Raw genomic sequence first — 23,639 nt, 5'->3', positions numbered from 1 at the left:
GGACCAAAGCTTGCGTATGTCATTAGAATGCCTTATTCTTCATGCAAAATCAATTGCAATAGTGCCAAACCTCAAATAAAATATGTATCCCCAACATTTGTCAACACATTTTAAAAAAATAAAGAAAAGATATGTAAACGATCTATTGCTTGGATGCATGTTATAGACATGATGCAAAATCAACCGATTTTTAATTCCATGAGTTTCATCCTGGCATTCGCCAAGGCACCAAGGCAGAACTGCCAGTCAAAGTGAAGACTGGCGAATCAGAGCGTGTGATAATGTGTAGTTCCTTGTGGAAGTTAATGATGTTTAGAGAGGTCTTACAGAACTGATATTATAGCAACATACGTTTCTCAGATAACTGTTAGGATCCAGAAGACATGTGCAGAATCAGCCTCGGGTCTTAATGGGTTAAGTATAGAGTGTCAAATAACCCTATGTACGTCAAGACACATTTTCACAAATATTTTCGTCCCTAAACAATCATGTAGATGAGAGGTTTTCAAAGTGGAAGGCGGGCCTGCCCAGGGGGGCTGAGCTCCACAGTTTCAGTGGAGGCTCAGTGAATGGAAGTGAAAAAAATATATATTGCATTACATTAGTTATCAAAAGGAGATCATGTAGAATAGCATACATGTGTGTGATTTGGTTAAAGAGACAGTTCAGAGATACAGTGCTTTGGGGGAATTTTGCTGTTTGTCCCAGTTCTTCCAAGCTTTGTCTAAGGGGAGGCTTTTTAGTGCACACTTTAGATCCGTGCTTCTCAAACATGTTTATGCCAAATTGACACAGTATGTATTGAGCATCGGACGCCCATTTGAAAATATTTTCTGCCAGGGACCCCCATAATTTTGTCAACTTCTGCCAACATTAGCGCCGTCGTGTGTGAGTTGTGAAAACAGGAGGGGGCCTAGTATAGAGCCCTGGGACTCCGGTCAACAAAGTATAGGGTTTAAAATGTATTTCATTCAGGCTCAGAGATAAAGGCCAATACATATAATTGTGTGCAATGTTTTGATAATCTAATGGGTTTACTAAAATCATTATGGGATTTGGGTTGTCTAGACACTAGAGTAGTGTTATGTTGCAAAACAGCCTTTACAGACTTTTGACTCAAATGAAAATAGCTCCATCGATCAAACGAGAAGGTATGCACGAACCTCAGCTCGGCATTGATGATTGGTGATGACTTAAACAACTTTCAACATGGCATCCCTATTTTGGGCTTGTCATCATAGGCTAAAGGTTTCAAAATAGCTAAAACCTTCAAGCTCACAACTGTTTTTTCTTAATCGTTGTATGAAGTATATAGAGCTTAATAGGTGGTTAATGAGTGTGGGTGGTGTATGTGTGTGTGAGAGAGCAAGAGAGAGAGAGAGAGAGAGAGAGGGATTGGAGAGAGAAAGAGAGGCAGAAAGGGGGGAGTGCATTCATTGGCCTATAAGAACCTGGTACAGTAGCAGGTGTTCTGCGGTGTGCGGTCCTTCTGATCGGCCTAGAGCTACAGTATAAGTGAACATCCAGTTCCTTGACCTGTTCCTTCAACAATCAGACTGAAGAGTTCAGGAATGTTCTTTTGGAATCACCTTCTTGTTTGAACACTGCTGGCAGTACAACACCGCAACCCAACACCCCACAACAAGTGAGGCACCACCAGCCTCAGTGGACAGTGACAGGGCCACAATGGCATCCGATAGAAACTCAACGAGCAGCAGGTTTTTGTTACGAACCCCCACAGGCCAGCGGGGGTGGCTGGGCATGAGAGGCGTCGAATGTGCAAATTAGCCAAGAGGACAAAAGGTGATACTCGCTCTCAGAATGGACCGACAGGGATTTTCCTGTAATGTAATATTGGCTATAGATGGCCTAGTTTTTAACTGATCTAAACTAAATCTCCTTTGCCCTGTGGTTGATTGATTGATTGAGAGAGAGTGAGAGAGAGTGTGTGTGTGTGCGTGTGTGTGTGTGTGACTCTGTGTGTGTGTGTGTGTGTGTGTGTGTGTGTGTGTGTGTGTGTGTGTGGGATGACAGGTGCACTTACCACCAGGGGCATTATATTGTAACATACAGAACAGAATGCACCTGCTGATGTACTGTATGTATGCTGAGCCTGTAGACCACAGTGCTACGCTGACGCCCCCTAGTGCAGTGATTCTTCTGAAACCTTTTTTATTTAAAGAGCCCCCAGTTTGATATGCATTATCACAAGCCTCCCCATAGTTTATTTAACTCTGAGATTGTACAAATGGAACCAAATGGACCCGAGTCCATTTGGTTCCATTTGTAAACTCTCAGGTTTACAGACCGGTAAGGGTCCATTGTGGACCCCTGGTGGTCCCCGGACCTAACATTGAGAACCAGTGCCCTAGTAGTGCAAGGGTTCCCAAACTTTTCAGGCCGTGACCCACCAAAATAATCATATTTGAACTGAGGACCCCCCACCCTGACAAGCACTTGGAATTGTAGGCATTACATTTCGTTTGACCCGGTTCTACAGATAAATATTGTGAAAATTGTATTGTAACTCTCAGAAGATTATTACAGAGGTACTCGTTTTCAAATAATTAATATTTTACATTGGCAAGTTTGTCCCACTAACTAGATCTTGTACGTGTAATTGCATTGCTAGGAAACACCTTGGGTCCAAGTTTATCATCTCCTGTCAGCTACTGATATTCACAAACACATCAGGAAATAAACTTGGACCCATGTACTGTAGAATGTTTATGTGGTCAAGTGTGAAAATATATATTTTTTTCAACAACAACAACAACAATAAATAATCCATTTAATAAATAGAACTCTTATAGGAATCCATAAAAAACGTTATTTCTTTTTTTCATTTGACAGACAATGTTCAAAACTAGATAAAACAGTACTTGTTGTTGTTTTATTGGGACTTCATCATGCTTGATGATGTTACCAGGGTAAGAACATCTCTACTCTGGGTGTTGGTTATAAGGTGTTGTGGTCTCTGCCCCCTAGTGGCTGCATGCTGTCAGTGTGCATCTTTCTGTCGAGCTGAGCCTTGGCCAGGTCAGCAGACAGACTCTTGGCCATATGGTCGGTGGTCCTTTTCATGTAGCGTGCAGCCTCGATGGCACGGTCCAGGGTCCTGTTCATCTCCTCCTCCTTAGAGATAGCGGTAAACACACCAGTTTCAAATTATGTCATTTTGATAATGTTATAAATGCTTACATAGTGCTTACTGTATATCACATTGTGAGGCTTCCTGATTCTTTTAACATGCTGAGCAAGGCCCTCAGCTCTATAAGACCAATTCAAACCTTTCAACGCACACGGAAACATGAGATGACAATGGATGAGAGTGCATGTGTCAGAATGATCGTTGTTCATCTTAACCATGTTAATTAACCCTGGCGTCCCTATTTTCTGCAAATATTCCAAAATGTTTACAAAAATATAAAGAAAAAATATAGATGAGGTTGATCTCGGCATCCACGTGGGAAGGGGTGGTTCCAAAGTGGATCTCAGTATTCAAATGACCAGCCTGCGACATCAGTGATCTCATCTATGACAGTGGTTCTCAACCTTTTCAGGACCCCCCAACACAATCATATTTGAACTGCGGACCCCCCACCCTGACAAGCACTTGGAATAGGCTCTATGCACAGCAGCCATATTATCACTTCCTTCCCAGGTCAGGTGTTACCAATGATACTCTACAATGAAGGCTCTGTTCCATTTAGTCTAGCACAGTGGTTTCCACGACCCCCATAACTCTGAGTGTACAAATGGGGTCCATTTGGTTCCATTTGTACACTCTCAGAGTTACACACCTGTAAGGGGCCATTTGGAAGCCCATGAGGGTCCCTGGACCCCAACTGTAGACCCACTGGTGTAACAGAGTGTTTCCAGTGGGCCAACATGCACAATATCAGCACCCTGACTCTGTTTGACCAGAATGGAACAGAGCCTTCATTAGCATCATTGGTAACACCTGTGAACGTCTTCATAATATGGCTGCTGTGAATAGAGCCTATTGTAGGAGTTGAGGCATTACATTTAGTTTGGCTTTGTTCCAGATAAATATTGTGAAAAATGTTTTCACAGCATAGTATAGTATAGTATAGTATAGTATAGTAGAGTGTGTTGATTACTTTTGATGCAGTAATGGTCTTTTTTTTTAAGTACTTAAATTGCCACTTTACTTTACTGAGGGTCCCGACCTACAGGTTCTATCTATGCCATTCCTATGACATATGACTCACAGTTATTGGAACGGTTATATATTTGGGCACAGTTTCAGCCCGATCAGAACCCTCTCACTGACTTCTGTGGCCTGTATGTGGCCAGCGCACTGCAGTGACTGCACAAGACATTTGGAGCTGATCTGTCCAGCGGTTTTGCGAGATTAGCTGACATTGATGCGTGGGGGTAGGGTACCACAGAACATCTCACCTTGCTACCTCTGCGTCTGCTGGTCCTGCTGACCGTCTTTGAAGGGACCGAGGGCGGAGGAGGTGTCCGCTGGAAGTAGACGTTGCTGGGCAGCAGTGCTGTGTCTGACTGGGTGGATCTCTTCCTGTGGTGGGACCCACACTGCGATGGTGGCTCCATCACCTTGTAGCTGATGTAGGATGATAGTTGTTGGTGTGAGCACCAGTTATAGTTTTGAAATATTCATTAGTTTTCTTCTCTTTTTTTTCGTGTTTCGGTTTAGTTTTATGGGTGCATAAGTAGTTTTAGTTTTAGGAATTTACAAGTTTTAGTTTAGTTTTGATTTAGTCTTTCAGGTAGAGGAAAGTCTTGATTTATAGAAGATGAAAAAGGTTGGATGAAAGAATGTAAGACATCATATGATGGTACTTTTGCATTGTTCTTTTTATGCTTCAAATTACAAAAATATTTCCCTTTTAGTTTTGGTAGTTTCAGGTAACTATAATAACCCTGTAAGAACAAAGAAAACAAGTTCATTTTTGACAGGAGACGCCCATTTTGATTTCAATGAGTCAGCGTTGATAACAAAGTGTTTGTCTCAGTCAGGGTGTGTGTTGCAGGAAAGGAGTGCAGTCACCTGGCAGGCAGGCTGCAGGAGGAGCCATAGTTGACCTGAAGCAGGGGCTTCTGGGAAGAGGGAGCGGTGACAGCGGAGAACCAGCCCTGAGTGGAAACCTTCTCCGTGTCCCCTGCTGCTACTACACAGAAACGTATAAGATGCACTGTCTTGCATAGACTGGCAGGTTTTCACAAGGCACACCAGTGGGCAAGTCAAAATTTCAAGGCACACCTGCATTCACAGCGAACACATTTCTTGCCTATAACGAGACAAAATGAGCTTGTAGATTCACTATATTATTTGAAAATGTTTGTCCAAAATGTTAACTTTTTGGACAATTATCACATTCCCAAAATAGAGACTCCAGGTTGAAAGTAGTCTCGCGTAGCCAGACCCCACAGAAAATGAAAAACAGCGACCTCTGCTTTTCTGATATTCTGTGGAGTCTGGCAGGAGTATAATGTTAGACTAGAGCGCAGGGAAACACCGGTTTCATGTCTGCCTATAGCGCATCACTTCCGGTTGGTGCGACCATGTTTTCATTCCCACTAACAATATTTCTACACGGAACACTAACACCACTTCTCCCAGAGAACATGGATGGTTTTGGTTATAAGCCCACTTGTTTCTATGATGAAAGAGTAATTTAAAATGTGAATATCTTTCCGTGGTTTTGTCCGCTCCGAGGACGCTATTGTTAAATTAGTTTCGGCTAGTTTCGAGGGGGGGAGGGTGGATCATGGTGGATGGACACGTGAATCCCGCCCACTACATTTGATTGGGTAAAGCGCGGCCCACTTCCTGATCTGAAGGCACGCCCACTTTTAGCCAATGCGCACTGGTTAGGACGAACCGCTCCGACAGATTCCACCGCAGGTCGGAATCTGTTCTTGAGAGATTAGGTTGAAAGTGGTTAAACTGGCACAATAACCTTATGAATTGAATTAGAATTTAAATTACATTTTATGTAACATTTACATTTAGCTTTTTTCTTTTTCTTTTTCTTTTCATCTCCTTTCCAATTGGCCCCTTGGCTGCCCCCCTGGGGGATTGAAAACCTGTGAACTAGAACACAGTTGCTTACTTGTTCTGGGGGCGGCGTTTCTGTAAGTGAGACCCCTCTTCCCTGTCTTTAAAGTCGAGTGGGTGACGCCCGAGGCTGAGCAGTTTTCCTCTGGCCCTGGAGGACCTCTGTCACAGAGCATCTTGTTTTGCTGAGTTTTCCCAGGCAACTCAAAAGCTGAGTAAAGGCCGACGCAGTCTCTCCTGCTCCCTGCTGGCGAGCTGTGGAATTGCAGCAGGATCTCAGAGGTCTCTGTGTCACCACTGTCTGTACCTGGGAAGCAAAGGGAAATTAGAACACAGGGTGAGCAGGCTTGACACGTAATAATCAGACTGAAATGTCCATACAGTAGTTAGTTCTATATGGTGGTTGGTGGTGTACCTTTGCTTTTGCTGGGGTCCATGTCTGTGGAGATCCAGTCTTCTATCTTGACCGGATTGGGGCTAGAAATGCTCCCATTGTCTCTCTCAGACCTGCTCACTGATGTCTTTCTCAGACTAAAACACACAGCAACAGCATCAGGGCACCAGTGTTGATTTTGACAGCAAATTTTGATTTAGTTTTAGCCATAGTCTTTTGTATAAAATTCCATTTAGTTTTAGTCATATTTAAGTCATCTGAAATGTTTTAGTTTTTGTCTAGTTTTATAGTCGCCTAAATAACATAAGATCATAGTCGACTAAATCTACAGTTGATTTAGTCGACTAAAATGTATTTTGGCAGGCCATGATGGTGTCGTAATGGCTGATTTTACTCTTGGTTGCAAGCTGAAAATAGCTGATCTCCAAGCTCACAACGGGTTGCAGCGCGACGCGTTGTGAGCTTGTAGATCTGCAATTTTCAGAGCGGAACAGGCAAGCGCAACCAAACATAAAATTACTTGTCTTTTAGTTCTACTGGATCTCTTCTCCACTAGTCCCTAACTAACATTTTGGTCTAGTTTTTATTTGTTGACGAAATTGTCGATATATTTAGTCTTAGTTTTAGTCATCGTAGCTTAGCTTTTTATTTCGTTTTTATTTAGTTTACGTCCGTGAAAAAAGGTAGACGACGAACATTTTTCGTCATAGTTTTAGACGACGAAATCAATACTGCAGGGCACAATGTACCTACCTGCCTGTCTGCCTGTCTGTCTGCCTGTCTGTCTGTCAAACCAAATCTATTTGTTTTTGTTTTGTTGCACTAGCAGATTTGTCTGGTTTCCAGGCTATGTATGGTACACATGGCTCGGGAACCACTGGTTCACAAGGCTACTTGCTTACCTACCTACAGTACCTACTGTACTCTTTACCTGTTAGAAGTTGGTCTGTGGTGGCTCCTGGACCTGGTTTTCGGCCTGCGGTCGTGCCTGTACTTGGAGGTGAGGTAGTCCATCCTCTGGGTCAGATGAGGCAGCTGAACGAGGCCATCCTCCAGGTCCCTCTTCAGTCTCGACACCTCGGACTGCAGGGCTAGGATCGCCTCACTGGAAACACATGTTCATTTTTACAACAAACTTAGATTTAGTTAGTCATAGTCTTTTGAATAAAATTCCATTTAGTTTTAGTCATATTTTAGTCATCTTAAATGCTTTTAGTCTAGTTTTAGTTGATTAAACATCATAAGATTTTAGTCAACAAAATCTACAGTTGATTTAGTCGACTAAAGTTAATTTTGGCAGGCCTTGATGGCGTCGTAATGCCTGATTTGTAAAATAACTACCATAAATAACTGATCTACAAGCTCACAACGCGTCTGTCTGTAACGTTTAGTCTAGTTTTTTAACACGGCTGGAAACACAACACTGGCACACAGGGGGAAATCAGTACAGTAACAGTACACATGCGGTATTGGTATTGTATTGGTTGGCATATGGGAAAAGTCATGGGAAAGGTAACATAGTGAAAAATCTCTGTGCCATCTTGTTGTACACTGACCTGTTACAAGAACACGTATGCAGGTCACTGTCTCCTTGCGGTGAATACATGGCGACACTGAGTCTGGGTTCTGATTGGCTGTTCTTTAAGTGCTGAGGGAAATGTGTAGGCAGGTGGAGGTCTGCACCTGAGAGGTAACAAACTATATGTTAAACCACATCAACCCTGGCGTCCCTATTTTGGGAAAATAAAATAAAATAAATAAATAAAATCATTTGGATCTCGGGATCCACATGGGAACGGCATTGTGGCTCCAATGTGGATCTAGGACGTCAGTCCTCTATGTGGCTCTCAACCTGTGGGTCGGGACCCGACATGATTTTGGGGGGGTCCCCAGATGACAGTGAAGTGACAATTTAAGGACTTTTAAGACCTTTTTAATACCTAAAAGAAAGGGGGGGAAATACCATTACTGAATCAAAAGTAATTAACAAACTATACTATTAAAAAACGGTCAAACATTGGCCAAATCATCAAATAATATAAGAATCAAAAATTGTGAAAATAGCAGATCTACAAGCTCACAATGCCTCGCAAAGGAAGGCATTGTGAGCTTGTAGATCTGCTATTTTCACAACATTTATCTGTGGAACCGAGTCAAACAACATGTAATGCCTCAACTCCTACATTCCAAGTGCTTGTCAGGGTGGGGGCCGGGTCCCCAGTTCAAATATGATTATTTTGGTGGGTCATGGCCTGAAAAGGTTGAGAACCACTGATCTATGACATCAGTCGTCTAATCGCCTAAGTGTCAGCATGATCACAGCCCCATTGACTTCCATTATAACAACATTTAAATGTTAAATACTTCTAAAAGAATAAAATATATGTGAAAAAGCAAAGGTACTGCACTTCTGTGGCCTACTAGCAGTGTGCACAAGACATTTGTAGCTGATCGGTCCTGCGGTTTGTGAGATTAGCTCCAGACACACATAGACACACATACAGACAAACAAACGTACACACACACACACACACACACACACACAGAACCTCTTATAGACGGCTCGTCTCATCTCTGAGACGCCACGGCGTAAAAATATAAATTGTCCGCTATTCGCTATTTTGCTATTCATCATCCAATACTGTATATACAGGGCTTAATGCAGTGCGTTCATGCACCTAGTTCATTCATACTGTGCGGCAGGGACGTGCACAGATAGACTCTAGGTGGTGCTAGAGCACCTGCCCTTTGCCCTCTTGACCAGAAGTGCCCTTTTGAAAATAAGAGAAAAAATATTTTTTTTCCCAGTTTACATCAGGGGTCTTCAACAGGGGGTCCGGGACCCCTAGGGGGTCCTCAGAGTTACTACAGGGGGTCCGCCAAATCTTTATGTGATATGATTTTTCTTTTTACCATAACCACTCGAAACCTAGCATCCCTTTTCTGAGGAGAACTTTAGCCAAAAATAGCAGATCTACAAGCCCACAACGCCTCGCGCTGCGAGGCGTTGTGAGCTTGTAGATCGGCTATTTTTGGCAAAGAGGTATAGGTGTAGAGGGAAAAAAGAGCAGACCAAGTAAACAAAAAAAAGTTAAATGTACTTGAGCACCTGCCCCTCAAAATGTCTGTGCACGCCACTGCTGTGCGGTATTTTGTGTAATTGTTTTCCACAAACAGAATCTTACCCCGGGGCTCCGTGGCGGAGCTCTCCGCCCACAGGTGTGCACCGGGCTGTGATTGGACAGAAGAGTGACAGCTGCCCCTCCGCTGGCCTGTCGGAGTGGCTGGATGGGAAGCTGCCGGCAGGCTGCCTCTGCGCCGCTCTGGAGACGGGGCAGGATGGATGGCTGTCTGCAGGTTGGACCAGGAGCCCTCACTGTCGGACCCGCTTACCCCAGCACTGTGGGGCGGCACACTGCGGATGAAAGAACACAACTTACTCGATGTCGTCGTTCGGAAATTCAGAGTGGTCGGAGCGTCGTCGTTTGAAACTTAAAGGAGTAGTTCACTCAAAACATGACTTATTTTCTATCAATTACACACCCCATGAAGCATTGAATTCATGGATTTTCTTTAGTCTTTGTCGCATTCCTGAGCCAATAATTTGATTTCCGGCGGAAAGATACTAATGTATCCGGTAGGAGACTCAAAGGAGTCTCTTTGAGTCTCTTGCCGGAAATACACCCGTCATAAAATTATTGGCTCAGGAATGCGACAGAAACTACAAAATCTCCATGAATTCAAGGCTTCATGGGGTGTGTAATTATTAATAGAAAATAAGTCATTTTTGGGGTGAACCATCCCTTTAAGAGCATTGTACATCTACCAGCTGCTTCCAATCAAAAAGCAATTAACAAAGTTAATGAGGAACTCCCTGCGACCTCACAAGCTATGATAGAACTTCCACATTAGTATGTGAGGTAACTTGGGCAGACCAAGCAAACTTACACACCATGCATTGTGGTTACACTTACACCTGCTAGTTGGTATAGGAGTACATACTGAGCTGTGTAAAAACTACCTTATGTGACACAACCTATTTTAATTTGCTAATTCAGCAAGACTCAACTTAGTAACTAGGCTAAGTTTGAAATATGGCCAGCTGGCGCAATGAACCTCTCACATTGAAATGATACAGCACAAGATGATATACGATAAAAATCAGTAGTTTAGTTTTTCTACCCGTCAGTGAGTAGTTGTGGCTGGTATGGTCCTGAACCAGGTTGAGTCAAATAAGTGCTTCCAAATCCACTGTCTGTCTCTGCTGGGCTCAGGTCCCTCTGCATTCCGAAAAACAGACAAACATCAGTCCATTGAGATGCATTTAGGCAGTGGTGGAAAAAGGTACTCTGATGTTTTACTTAAGTATCAATACTGCAATGTAGAAACACTGTTACAAAGTAAAAAAGAAGATCTACAAGCTCACAACGCGTCGCCGCATTGTGACGTTGCATCGCAAGCTTGTAGATCGGCTATTCTCAAATAGCCAAAGTTTAAATAGGGCTGAATGTATGTTTTGTAATAATAACCAAAATCCACAAAGTAACTAATCATTTTCAAATAATTGCAGTGGAGGAGTAAAAGTACAATATTTGTCTCTGAAATGTAGTGGAGAAGATTTTTTTAAATATTCCAGGAAAGTAAAAGTAGCTCAAAATTGAACGTAAGTACAGTACTTGAGTACATGTTACTTTACACCACTGCATTTAGGCAGTGGATATCCAGCCAACATTGGTAAAGGGGAAGCACCAAGCTGTCGGGCGTGGTGAACTTGAAATTGATTGAATACTTTATTAACACAAAAATGCCTAAGACAATGTTGCGTGCTGAAAATAGCCGACCTAATTAACAATACCAACACAATGAATGTGTTTTTTTCCCCACGCTTATCTGACACTGATCGAAAGTGAATAAACTAGCCTTTACAAAGCAATCTAAACAATGATGTTATACAATACCGCAGGAACATTGAAAAGCTGTTGCATAACAAGGATCAGATTCACACCAACTCATACAGTAATTGAGGTCCAAGTAGGCCAGTCTAATGAAACTACTACTACACAGTGAGTACAACATACATTCCAGACACAACAAACAGGTCTCATACTGTACGTACTGTATGTATTACACTGTGGCTGACCTGTGATATGGACGCAGTGGTCAGAGTAGGTTCTGAGAGGCTGTGGGTTTTCAAAGCATCAGAGGAATAGGAGAGAGCCACTGCCAGACTCACACTGGCACCCAGATCACATTCACTGTCCGGGCCCAGGAGGACACCGCTGCACTGGGTGCTAATACTGCAACAAACAAACATCAACAACGTCATGTTCTGAAAATAAACTGTGATCTAATGCAACATAGTCAATCAATCAATCAATCAATTCAAGTAAGGAACCGCCGGACATGTTTACTTAGGACTATATTCAGGAAAGCCTTTTTTCCCGCTCGTTTTTGACGCAGCGCCTAACCTACAGATAATTTAAGTATGCCACATTCACTCCATGTACAGATGACTATGCAAACATTGATTCAAGCATTTATTAAGAGCTGCTCTTGAGTGTGCTGTTAACAGTGAATAGACAGTCATTCAATGGCATTGCAAGACATAGCTCCATCCCTGCAGTATGACAATGTTGTTTTCCAGACTGACTGCGGCACCCATCTCTACTGTATCTCATTTACTTACACCGTGGCAGGATTACAAGACAGATTAGTCTGCACTGGCTCTGCATTATTCACTGGTGATCCAAAACCAGCCCAGACGCAGAGGTTAAGCAGCACAGACAGACACAGAGGTTAAGAGTTAAGTCATGACCCTGTACTCTTCGATACCATAACACTGACCTTTCAGGAGTCCACCGCCTGTCTGTCGAGGGTGACTTCGATCCAGTCAAATATGATAAGATGTCATCTTCGTTGAATATTCTCTCGGTCAGGACGGAGCTCCTCCCTTCTTCCTCATCCTTGTCATCCTCACCTATACTGAGGTCCGGTCCCTCTACAGAATCTTCTACATGTCTGAGTAAGAAAGAAGACAGACACATACTGACACAGACCGTTCGCTGTTGTCCCCTGAGGAATCTGACACCAACACTGTACCTGAAACACGACCCGCCCTCAGGAAGGGTTAGGGAACGTGGCCTGTCATTCGACCACGTAAACAGACACACACGGCAAGTATGCAAGTACAACTGCGTGTGCTCTGCACGCACACTCAGTCACGCACGCATTAAGAACTTAAGCTCGATTTCCAATGTGAGGCATTGTGAGCTTGTATATCTGCTATTTTTGCTGTTTTTACATTTCTCGCCTATAATGACGTGCCCAAAATAGCCTGGGGCCCTTGATGAGATGCTGTCGTCCTGCTTCTCATCCTCTTCAAATGATAAAACAAATAACAAATGGTGCATTTATATGGCACCTTTATCCAAAGCGCTTCACAGTGGCCATTACATTCACCTCACCCAAGCGTCGCTCTGAGAACCATCTAATTCCCAACCAGCCGATCCACCTCCTGAGCCACTGGCACCTTCCCTGATGGGGTCCAGGGCATCCACAACACGATGACAATCTGTAGTGTCATCAAGGCTTGGACCCTGGAATTGTCCAGGGTGGGGCTGGACAGGCCTCTTTCCCCCACTGCTCGAGCTAGGTCAGAGTATTGTACTCCCAGTAGGCATTGTGGTGCTCTGCCTGTTGTTTGTCGCCGGCCAGGGTGGGTTGCTGTTCTGTCTCGGAGGCCAGCCCAGCTCCTCTGAGGTTGATGCTGAAGGTGCCTCTGTTGTGCTGGGGAGCCCTGGAGTGTCTGCTGGCCTCCCCGTGGTTGCCTTGCTCACTGGCAGGTCTTGACTCGTGCTGAAGCAGAGCCTGGCTCTCAGCGTGCCGCTGCTCCATCACCATTGTCCTGAAGAGCTGCCAGTCTCCAAAGTTCATCTTCATCTCTTTCTTCAGTTCTTCCAGGTTGCACTGGGACAGCACTCTGCCATTCACATTGGCCTTCTTGATAGTGGACATGTACCGAGGCAGCATGTTAGGGTCGATGCCATCCAGCTGTTTGAGATGCTCACAAACGGCATCTGAGTTCAGAGAGCAGAGTAGTCCCACCGGGGCCCCAGAGCCAAAGACAAGTCCACTGGTGTTGTCCTTAGGGTGGCCATGTGGTTTAATGTAGAGAGGGGAGTTGGGTGAGGGGACATGGTGGGAGTAATGCCTTGGCAGGTGATACACATGTTCGGGGAAATAAGGCTGGTTGTAGAAGGGGTGCTGAGTGCCCGTCATGCCACTGAAGTTGGTGCTGTGCAGCTGGGGGGCCAGCGTGCCGGCAAAGGAGCCTGTTGGTGAGCAGGCAGCAGAGTTCTGACGATAAACCAATGGGGAGCGAGACACATTGTCCTGCAGGGGCTGCATGGGATAGGGCATTCCTCCTGTGTTGATCTGCTCCCTGGCCGCACGCACGTCTGCAATTATCTCCCTGAGTTTGGGGTCCAGGTTAACGGTGCAGGGAAGGAACATCTCCACGTCCCGGGCGGTGAGGACAGGTGTCCTGGAGGACAGAAACACTTCAAAGCTTCGGTGGTCGCCATCGATCTCCAGTAAGGGCTCCACTTCCTTGGTGGTAGGGATGTTCTTGGAAATTCTCTCATAGATGGTCTTCAGTGTGACCTGGTCAGACACTCCATTGGTCTCCTCCAGGAATAGGATGAGCCATGATGTCCTGTACGGCCACTCTTCTGTCAGGTTGATCCATAACGCCAGGCAGTCCCAGTTAAAGATGATCCGATTGGCTCGCAGCAGACGTCCGGTGACAGAGATGATGCTGAGTAGCCTCCTCATCTTCTGGGGGCTGATGTCACTGAACCAGTCGTCAGTGACCAACAGCTTGGTCAGGTCAAAGGACATCTGCCTGGTGATGTGACGCTGCCGGCGTGTGTCCTTGCAGTGGATGAGGTCTCCGTTGGAGGGGGCTGCCGTGCAGAGCTTCTTGGCCATGCTAAGGCCGCGGGTGTCGATGAAGATGGGAAGGTGGACAAAGGTCCTCATGTAGTCGTGGCCGTTGATTTTGGAGTCCCTCAGCACGCTGTTGAGGTTCTGGTTGATGGCCTTGATGATGATGTGGGGGTCGCTGGCAAAGATGGAGATGAAGGGACCTTTGGAAAACAACACCCTCAGCGTGTCCAGCATCTGTAGCACTCGGTCTGGTTCACATGTGTCCAGGCCGTCGATGATGACCGCCATACGTGTCTGGTTCTGGGTGAAGCTATCAATGGTCTTGGCCATTTTGGACATCAGCTCAACCTCATGCTTCAGTACCTTCATGAATCCTTCGCTCTTGAGTTTGTGCAAGTTGTTGGCAGCGCTGTGTAGATGTTTCCTCTGGGAGTTGAGGACAGAGTATGCTATCCGCCACCAGGTCCTGCAGTTGAGCAACAGAGCCAGGCCCACCACGATGGCCATGGCTACTAGCGTTACATTTACAGTCTGGTTCTCGGGATTCACCTTGAAGATAGCCAGCAAGGCCACTCCAGTGATGAGGCAGCCCAAGGTCACTGAAAACAGCACAAAGGATGGAACACAACATGTCTTCTTCCATTTGTTACCTTGGATCTCGTCGTTCTGGACAACCCTGAAGAGCCTGGTGGCCATATAGCCAAACTCCCTCTCACAGGCGTCTGAGAGGGTGGCGATCAATTCTGCCATGGAGGTGTCCCCTCCCATGCTGGACAAGCGGTTGTAGTCTGTGAACAGGAACCTGACAGGTAGGGCGCGGGTGGTCTGTTCAGGCAGCTCAGGGGGATTGACAAACATGAGTTTGAGTAACAGTTCCAGGTAGCCCACCTGGCGGGCCAGACAGGTGCTTATGACCCGGGCCCAGTTCCAGCTCTCACCCTCATGACGGCTTCCAAAGTACACCAGCACAAGGAATATGTAGAGCAGTGTCAGGAGACCCAGTGAGACAGCGATGGCCAGAGGGGGGTCCATGGTGAAGTTCAGCACCAGTGCCACAGAGCCGCACAGCAGCAGTGTGAGGAATACCACAAGCCAGGAGAACTGGAGCAATGGTTGGATCTGCTGCACCGCAAACGTCTTCATCTCATCCTCCAGTTTCTGCAGCAGGAAGGACTTGCCACTGCCCCACTGGGCATACAGACCCACACAGATGGGGGGCTGCATGGTGGGCTCACTCAGGATGTCTGCCAGGGCACTACTATACAGGTCATAATCCAACATGTCCCTATCTGACTCAGAGGGAGACAGGTGCTTGGCTCCGAATATCTGTGTGAGGATGCTCCTCTGGTGGCTGCAGTCGATGTTGTACGGTGTCTCTCCAGCCTTGTTGGGAAGGTACAGCAGGCGGCCATCATTGGGGTTCCTCAGGAGCAGCTCAGCCAGCTTGCAGCTTCCACGGATGGCGATGTGGAGGGCAGTGTCTCCTTTCTTGTCCACGGCAGACACCTTGGCTCCTTTATCCAGCAGCAGCTCCACTACCTCTATGTTCTTCATCTTGGTGGCTTTGATAAGAGGCGTCTCTCCATCCTTGGTGCAACTCTCGGTGTCTGGGTTGCACTGCAGGATGTCCCTCACCATGATTGCGTTTCCTTTCTCAACAGCCCAGTAGAGGGCAGTCTTTCCGTCCTGGTCTCTGACGTTAATATCGGCATATTTGTTCAACAGGGCTCGGACTATCTCCACATGACCTTTCCTCACTGCTACGATCAGCACCGTGTCCCCACTTCTGTCAGGGATGTTGATGTAGGTGCCAGCGTCCAGCAGGTCCTGGACGATCTCAATGTGTCCTTCCTTGGCAGCAATAGCCAGTGCTGTATTTCCATCCTTGTCTGTGATGTTGACATTGGGGTTGATCTTCAGCAGCTCCTTGACCACCTCGGTGAAGCCGCCCTTCACCGCCATGATCAGGGCAGTCATCGAATTCGCTCCTACCTGGTCCACGTAGGCTCCGTTGGCCAAGAGGTGCGTGACGCTGTCGTAATGGCCCTTCCTGGCCGCCCAGATCAATGGAGTGGTACCATACTTATCCGAGCAGTTGACCTTGGCCCCGTGCTGCAGCAGGAGGTGGACGATCTTGCTGTGGCCTCGACCGGCCGCCCAGATAATGGGGTAGACACTGTGTTGACCAAATATATTGGGGTTGGCTCCTCTCTCCAATAGCAGCTGCACCACGGCTATATGACCCTTATAGGCTGCCCACATGAGAGCACTCCACCCTCCCATGTCCCTGTGTTCCAGGTTGGCATTGTTGTCCAGCAGTTTCATCACCACCTCCGTGTGTCCTTCCTTGGCTGCGGAGAGCAGCGCTGTCCAGCAGTCCACATCATCCAGGTTAGTGTTGGCACCCCTCTCAATAAGCTCCTGGACGGTCTCCAGTTGGCCCTGCTCTGCCGCTACCATCAGCCGAGTCTGTCCATTGTCACTCCTGCTGTCCACCGCTTTGTTGTACACTTCCAGGTGGGCTCTCACAGCGGTCAGAGAGGTCATCTTTAGGGAGGGCATCTTCAGGGAGTTGGGTGGCTGCTTGCTAACCAGCTGCATACCACTTTTTAAAGTGCAGAGATATTCACTGAAGTCCTCCACCTATCCAGGCTGGACCACTTGACACCGCTCAATATGTCAATTCCAGTTCAGGGAAAAAATACTTCCACAACTTTGAACGGCCGTCAAAGTTACCTTCTGTATTTACAGTATACCCTGCCCCGAGCTGCTGTTACACAGCCCTAAATCTGTGTTTTTAGGCCACGGCTTCTGTTGTGTCTGATGTCACATGCCCATATATGGAGATCCACAATGTCAGTGCAAATCGGCATTGATAGTAATGGGCAGTGTGTTCGTTCGGGCCAATCCAGTACTAGTCACGTAGGGCCACGTACTGTAGGGCCAGTACTAGTCACGTACCAGTGACTAGTACTACTGGTGGTATTGCTATGTAAGCGGACCAGAAATAAACAAATTGTACAATGCAATGTGACAGTGTGTCAAGTTAGCTACCTCGAAACAAATGGGTCACCATCATCACAACAATAGGCCCCCCAGAGAGATTTGGCAGAGCCACTATTGGGTTGTTAGGCACGCAGTTTCTGTTGTGTGTGCTGGCAGAGCAGAGTGCCACATTTCTTGTGCACATTGTCAGTACGCAACAAAAGTACCTCCGCTATTTTGTTCCCCACATATTTACTTATTATCTCTTATACAATTACTAATATATTTACTCTTAAATATATTCAACCCTAAACCCTTTCATTTAACATACATTTTATAATGATTTGAAACCTTGCCCACATTTTGAGTCATATACATTATAGACATGTCATAGACATGATCATAGATAACTGACGTCATAAATGACACATCAAGTCCCATATAATGTATTTAAATGTTGGTGTTTTTTAGACTTAATATCAAGTAAAATGTTTCTGTTTTGATACAATATAACAAGCACATCAGCAGTGGTTGGAGGGGATCTCCCTTCCCTTCCATTGAGAAATGTACACCAATTCAGCAAACACTCTTAATCCAGAGTGATTTACAATAAGCAAGGAAAACTCAAATACATCAGAGTGTACCATGGTCAACTGGACATATTGTGTCCTTTCTATAGTTTGTAAGCTTCAGAGAGCATCAAATTCATATAAATGTACCTAGAGTTGTACTTTCAACACCAATATCCTCTACCATTCCCAGAGCAACTGCTCTGAAATGCAGGTGTCACACCCTGGTGTCAAGGTAAGACGCCTAATGGTTGACAATGTCAATAAGTAGTTGTCATTGTTCGGACAATGATATGTCCGAACTACAATAAACATCTCTCTCCATAAAACCTACGGATTGTGGCTTTAATTAAACTAAAAAGACAAAGATCAGTGTATTACCGTGGGTGGCTGCTACTCTGGCCAGCGCTGTTGGCCACAGAATCTGTGGTTATGACCTCACTGCTTTGCTCTGATTCGTCTCCTCCCAGGTCCTCCCTGGTCTCTGCCTCGTCCTCTTCCTCTCCACCACTCTCCTTCCTCTCCCTCACCATCTCATAACCCAGAGTGGAAAAACATGTGCTTGAACCCTGGAACATGAGAGCCAGATAATTTGCGGTCATCTCACACCCACTCACACAGACGCACGCGCACGCACCACACACACACACACACACACACACACACACACACACACACACACACACACACACACACACACACACACACACACACACACACACACACACACACACACACACACACACACACACACACACACACACACACACACACACACAGGAAGCAGGGCAGGGATGCAGTTACAAATTGGGAGCTTCTTTTGGACAAAAGCAAGTTGCGCGTTACAGACTCGCACACAAACTTTTTGGGGCAAATGTATTTCAACTGCAGTCAAAGCCATACATTTTAACTAGTGATATATACAGTAGGGCGGCTATTGATTCAGACGGTGGCGTGAATCACTTTTTCTTTCACTACTTAACCCCAAGCAATATACTGTACTTAGTTGACTGACTATAATTGGTGTGCTCCTTTTTTCCCCTCTACTCCAAATTTCTTTGCCGAAAATAGCCAATCTACAAGCTCACGACGCAACAAGAATCGCAACGTGTTGTGAGCTTGTACACTGACCTATTTTCGCTGAATGTTTGCCCCAGAATAGGGGCACTAGGGTTCATGTGGTTGAGTCAGGGATGACAACAAACATGCAGTAGTTGTGGATAAGAATGTATGGATAAGAAACAGAAAGAGGAAATGAAAGAGGCGCACTCGGGTGGCGCAGCGGTAAAGTTCCTGCCCACAGCTGCGGAAATTAGAGGTTTGAATCCTCTGTGGAGAATTCGGCTTGGCCAGGTGTCCCAACAAACATAATTGACCGTGTTGGTTGGTGGGAGGGAAGACAGACAGACAGGGATGTTATTTCTTGTCGCTGCACCAGCAACTACAGGTTGGTCAAAGGTGCAGCAGGGGCGTTGAACACTGTGAGGAATAGTGTGTTCCTCCACACATGCTACTGTACATTCTCCCACTGAAGCTCCTCACTGGCAGGTGAAAAGAAGTGGCAGGTCATGGGTATCAGAGGAGACAAGTGGTTTCAATATCATCCTCAGGACCAATCAGCCTGAGACCAACCAGAAGGGGTCAGCACTACAATACAAAATTTGACAAAATTACAAGTGTGTGACATACAGTAATCAGAGAATTGGCATAACAACTAAATTGGGGGTAAGAATTGGCAAAGAATATGTTGAGAAGGAAGAAAGGGCACTTCTTTTTTTGTCTTAATATTTTTGGGGCCTTTATTGATAGTTCACAGTGAAGAGAAACAGGAAACAGGGAGAACGAATCGGGGAGTGACATGCAGCAAAGGTCCATCGGGCTCAGGAATCAAACCCGGGAATCGCTGCCAGGCATCAGAGCCCATGTGGTACACGCCTTAACCACTCGGCTATCGGCGGCCCAAGAAAGGGCACTTTAATGAAAGGGCAGATCATCAGAGATCTCTGCCTGCTGATATGACTGGGGAATCGTAGGTAGAGTCTAGATATCTGATTGTCTGCCAACTTGAGACAAATGAAAGAGAGAGTAGGAGTGAGTGAGTGAGTGAGTGAGTGAGTGAGTGAGTGAGTGAGTGAGCGAGTGAGCGAGCGAACGAGCAAGTGAGCAAGTGAGTGAGCGAATGAGTGAGTTACCTCATGCTGGGTTGGTGTAAGGGAGGGTGTGATTAGGAAAGGAGGGCCTGGCTCCGCGTTCAGTGACAGGGGTGTGGATGGGGTGGATGAGTGGGGAGGGGACAGTTGCTCACACAGATTCCTGTCTATGACCTCCTTTAAGTCTTCCAGGTGCATCCCTAGTCTGAAAATATCCCCCTCTACAAGCCTGCACAGCAAACACACATCCATACATAAAGACACACACCCGACATGAGAACGCATGTACGCACAAGCCTAACGTGTACGTGCACGCACACACGCACTGCCCCAAAAAAAAAACGTTTTTCATGTGAACAAGTAATTGTAATAATCTAGTCCCCTTTAGTTGTATTGGGGTATTTGTCACTATACATGTGCACTATAGTACTTGAAATTTGTCCTCTGCATTTAACCCATCCTATTGTAACTGTTAGGAGCCGTGGGCACTATTAACACAGTGCCCGGGGAGCAGTTAAAGTTTAAGTGTCTTGCTCAGGGACGATTCAACATAGACCAGAGGGTGAACCGGTGACCTTCTGATTACCAGACAGCCTCTCTATCCACTCAGCATACGTAGCATTAAAAACACTACATTCTAAACAGGTTAAACAGACAACTGAAACAAACAAATCACATGGGACTTGAAACAGTTCAAGTGAAGTCTGACCTGTCAGGGTCAAAGGTGCCGGTGTTTCTGGATAGGCCCATGTAATTCTGCATCTCCAGAGCTCTGTGCTCCTCCTTCTTACTGAGGTAGTTCCTCTGCAACTGGTCCTGGGCCTCCATCATACTCCGCAACATCTGGTGAAGAATCAAACACACGCACCCACAGATAGTACAGCACACAGACAGATGTTGAGAGATATGTAATGATAACATGTCAAGGTCAGCGCACTAGGGAAGCATGCTGCACAATGCGTGCTTATTTGATAAATTACTCAAGTATAGTGTACGAGTACTTGCCATTTGCTGCTCTGCGATGCTGAGTGACATGCTGCTGAGACACAGTTTGAATTCTTCCACCTGAATGGAGGGTTTATGTTTAAAAAGACTTCTGTAACCAGCTTATGGAACTACATAACTAGCTTATCAACATATTTCATGTGTTAACAACGTTCAACCTTGCTTCACTATTTTGAGCATGTCATTGTATAGGCCAGGGGTCTTCAACAGGGGGTCCGGGACCCCTAGGGGGTCCTCAGAATTACTACAGGGGGTCTGCCAAATCTTTGTGTGATATGATTATTTAACGTGCCTTGACAACTTGAACCCTAGCATCCCTTTTCTGAGGAGAACTTTAGACAAAAAATGGGAGGGACAGAGGGAAAAAAGAGCAGACCAAGTAAACAAAAAAAGTTGAATCTGAAACACAATTTTATACAATATAGAGGGGGTCCCTGCTTCATCCAACTCTCAGCTAGGCGGTCCTTGGCCTGAAAACGTTGAAGACCCCTGGTATAGGCAAACATCTTCTAAAATGTACAAACTTTGTCAGAAACAAATTCAATATTTCCCCCAAAAAAAGTTTAATAGCTAAAATAGCTGATCTACAAGCTCACAATGCGATGCCTTGTGAGTTTTGGATTGGCAATTTTTGCATGCGCGGTCCATCATACGGAGAAGTATGGTTAAGGACGACCTTCTGCATGAAGTGGCTGATGAAGTCTCTTAGCTCATCAGTCAATCTTTCTCCATCGCTGGGACTCTGGGGTTCGAGCTGGGTGGAAGACATTGCATTCAGTTGCTCACTGTTTCTCTGGTGGGCAGCCTCGTCAACGAAGTTGGCTGTAAAAATACACCATGAAACTGACTGAAAGGATTTAAGTGGATGCGTGTAATCTCTCAGTAAATGTAATGAATGCTCAAACAGAGCATAATGTGTTGACCTTGGGAGGAGGACAAAGAAATAGACAAGGGGATTATCAATGCCACCGTTATTTGTTGCATGAAATTATGTAACAGATATAAAATGGTCCCAGACTGTGATCATAGTTTTTCAATGAAACTCATGTAAAGTGTTCCACAAGGAGCTGATATATGTGTGGAACAAGAACTGTGTCATTTGACCCCATTCGTCACCAAGGTAACCAAGGGCCCTTTGCTTCTGTGTAATTTGTTAGTGAGGCAGAGACGGGACCTGTCATAATATCAAATGACAAAGACCTACCTGTACCTGCAGGAGGAAGGGAAGAAGACATTAATCCAAGATGGCCTCCGTCACCTTGGTTGTCCTGTGGATAACCGCACTCTATCTCAAGGAGAAGGTCTGAGTGGGAGGGAGCCTGAGTCTATAAAAACAGATTCATAAATGATGTTATAGCTTATAAATGTTGCTTATAGTTTATTGAGATCTTGTTTGGTAAATTTGGAAATGATCCCTTACTTACTATGGTTCCTAGTCTCATCTGATCAATGAGGTTCTCTGCCTCTGCATACTTAGTCAGTAATTTATCATATTCAGCCTAGAATTGGAAGAACAAACGGTTATAATAAAGCAGACACAAGCCAAGGTCAACAATTTCCACACTACACTTAAACCTGGGGTTGTATACAATAGCTACCTCGGCGTGATATGAGTCCAAATATTTTCCAAAATCTTTATCAATTGCAAACTGTGTTCTGTGATCGTGGAAGTATCAATTCCATTCACTCTCATTGTACATTATGGAGAAACAGCCGGTCTTAAAATCACACTATTTAGCCACTGCACATTTAGTTATATTACTCTTGACAGAAAATCAATAGGTCACTAATGTTGATGTAATATGTAGCCAAAATAAGTGGAAAGAAATACGTACTAGAATTTTTATATATTGGCAGATTCCGCATTGTTTGCATTCACATACGTATGTGCTAAAGGTGTAGTTTTCAGACCTATTTCTCCAGACAATAAGAGTGAATGGAACTATTACTTTTTGCAACAGATGAAGATAGAAGATGTTGGCAATATACTGTATGGACATACTATATCATGGCCAGGTAGTTAAAAAACCCAAGGTTCTACTGAAGTTCAACATTACTTTAACATTACAATGATCAAAGATAACACTGGTCTGGTACATAAAAGAGGGCAAAAGAGTTCCAAGAGTGTCACCTGAAGGTGATCCACAAGTGCTGGCGTGGTAGTGTCTGTCAGTTTGCTCTCGTCTTTAAAGACATAGGGCTTCTCCGAGGGCTGAATTGAATCCTCCAGTACTCTACTGATCACCTCCAGTATTCCTGGTGACGACTGGGTTCTATACATAATGCTGGGGGGCTGAGCAATGGGTCTGGGTGGACTGCAAGGAGTTTTGGGGATTTTGACCTTAGGGGCAACCGTGAAGTCAGGGAGGGGGTAATGAACTTGACCTTGGCCATACTTCAACTCACTGAAAGACCTGGTCCGCACCAGGTGGACTATCTGACCTGTATCATCTTCTTTGTCCTGTTCTGTCCTGGATAGCTCGGAACCACCGCTTTCAGTTTCACCGTTTGATACATTACTGTCAGTGGCAGAAGAG

At 45.4% G+C, this 23,639-nt stretch overlaps 2 protein-coding genes across 2 annotated transcripts in view; both read right to left on the bottom strand.

Annotated features, from left to right (window-relative positions):
- Positions 1 to 2,874: 2,874 nt before the first annotated feature.
- The window catches only part of aknad1 (AKNA domain containing 1), a 23,194-nt gene continuing 2,429 nt past the window's right edge, over positions 2,875 to 23,639 (bottom strand). Inside the window, exons 3-21 of the mRNA XM_084057152.1 lie at positions 23,234 to 23,639; positions 22,527 to 22,601; positions 22,307 to 22,427; positions 21,779 to 21,924; positions 21,103 to 21,162; positions 20,807 to 20,940; positions 20,140 to 20,326; positions 18,329 to 18,516; positions 12,291 to 12,464; positions 11,587 to 11,743; positions 10,629 to 10,726; positions 9,632 to 9,861; positions 8,003 to 8,129; positions 7,378 to 7,551; positions 6,468 to 6,583; positions 6,108 to 6,359; positions 5,042 to 5,162; positions 4,426 to 4,594; positions 2,875 to 3,135 (exon numbers count right to left, since the gene is read on the bottom strand). The exon at positions 23,234 to 23,639 is cut by the window's right edge and continues 796 nt beyond it. Coding sequence (XP_083913278.1) covers positions 2,959 to 3,135; positions 4,426 to 4,594; positions 5,042 to 5,162; positions 6,108 to 6,359; positions 6,468 to 6,583; positions 7,378 to 7,551; positions 8,003 to 8,129; positions 9,632 to 9,861; positions 10,629 to 10,726; positions 11,587 to 11,743; positions 12,291 to 12,464; positions 18,329 to 18,516; positions 20,140 to 20,326; positions 20,807 to 20,940; positions 21,103 to 21,162; positions 21,779 to 21,924; positions 22,307 to 22,427; positions 22,527 to 22,601; positions 23,234 to 23,639 — 3,112 coding nt within the window. The 3' untranslated portion in view covers positions 2,875 to 2,958. The remainder of the gene's footprint in view (positions 3,136 to 4,425; positions 4,595 to 5,041; positions 5,163 to 6,107; positions 6,360 to 6,467; positions 6,584 to 7,377; positions 7,552 to 8,002; positions 8,130 to 9,631; positions 9,862 to 10,628; positions 10,727 to 11,586; positions 11,744 to 12,290; positions 12,465 to 18,328; positions 18,517 to 20,139; positions 20,327 to 20,806; positions 20,941 to 21,102; positions 21,163 to 21,778; positions 21,925 to 22,306; positions 22,428 to 22,526; positions 22,602 to 23,233) is intronic.
- LOC311045972 (kinase D-interacting substrate of 220 kDa B-like) lies at positions 13,095 to 16,868 on the bottom strand (the record flags this gene model as incomplete). The annotated part of the gene is made up of 1 exon (XM_084058043.1): positions 13,095 to 16,868. The coding sequence occupies exon 1, from the start codon at positions 16,851 to 16,853 to the stop codon at positions 13,095 to 13,097; it is 3,759 nt and encodes a 1,252-aa protein (XP_083914169.1). The 5' UTR covers positions 16,854 to 16,868.

The sequence above is a fragment of the Gymnoscopelus microlampas genome (genome assembly GCF_963454915.1).
Source record: "Gymnoscopelus microlampas genome assembly, chromosome: 5".
NCBI lineage: Eukaryota > Metazoa > Chordata > Actinopteri > Myctophiformes > Myctophidae > Gymnoscopelus > Gymnoscopelus microlampas.
This window is presented reverse-complemented; position numbering and strand designations above follow the sequence as displayed.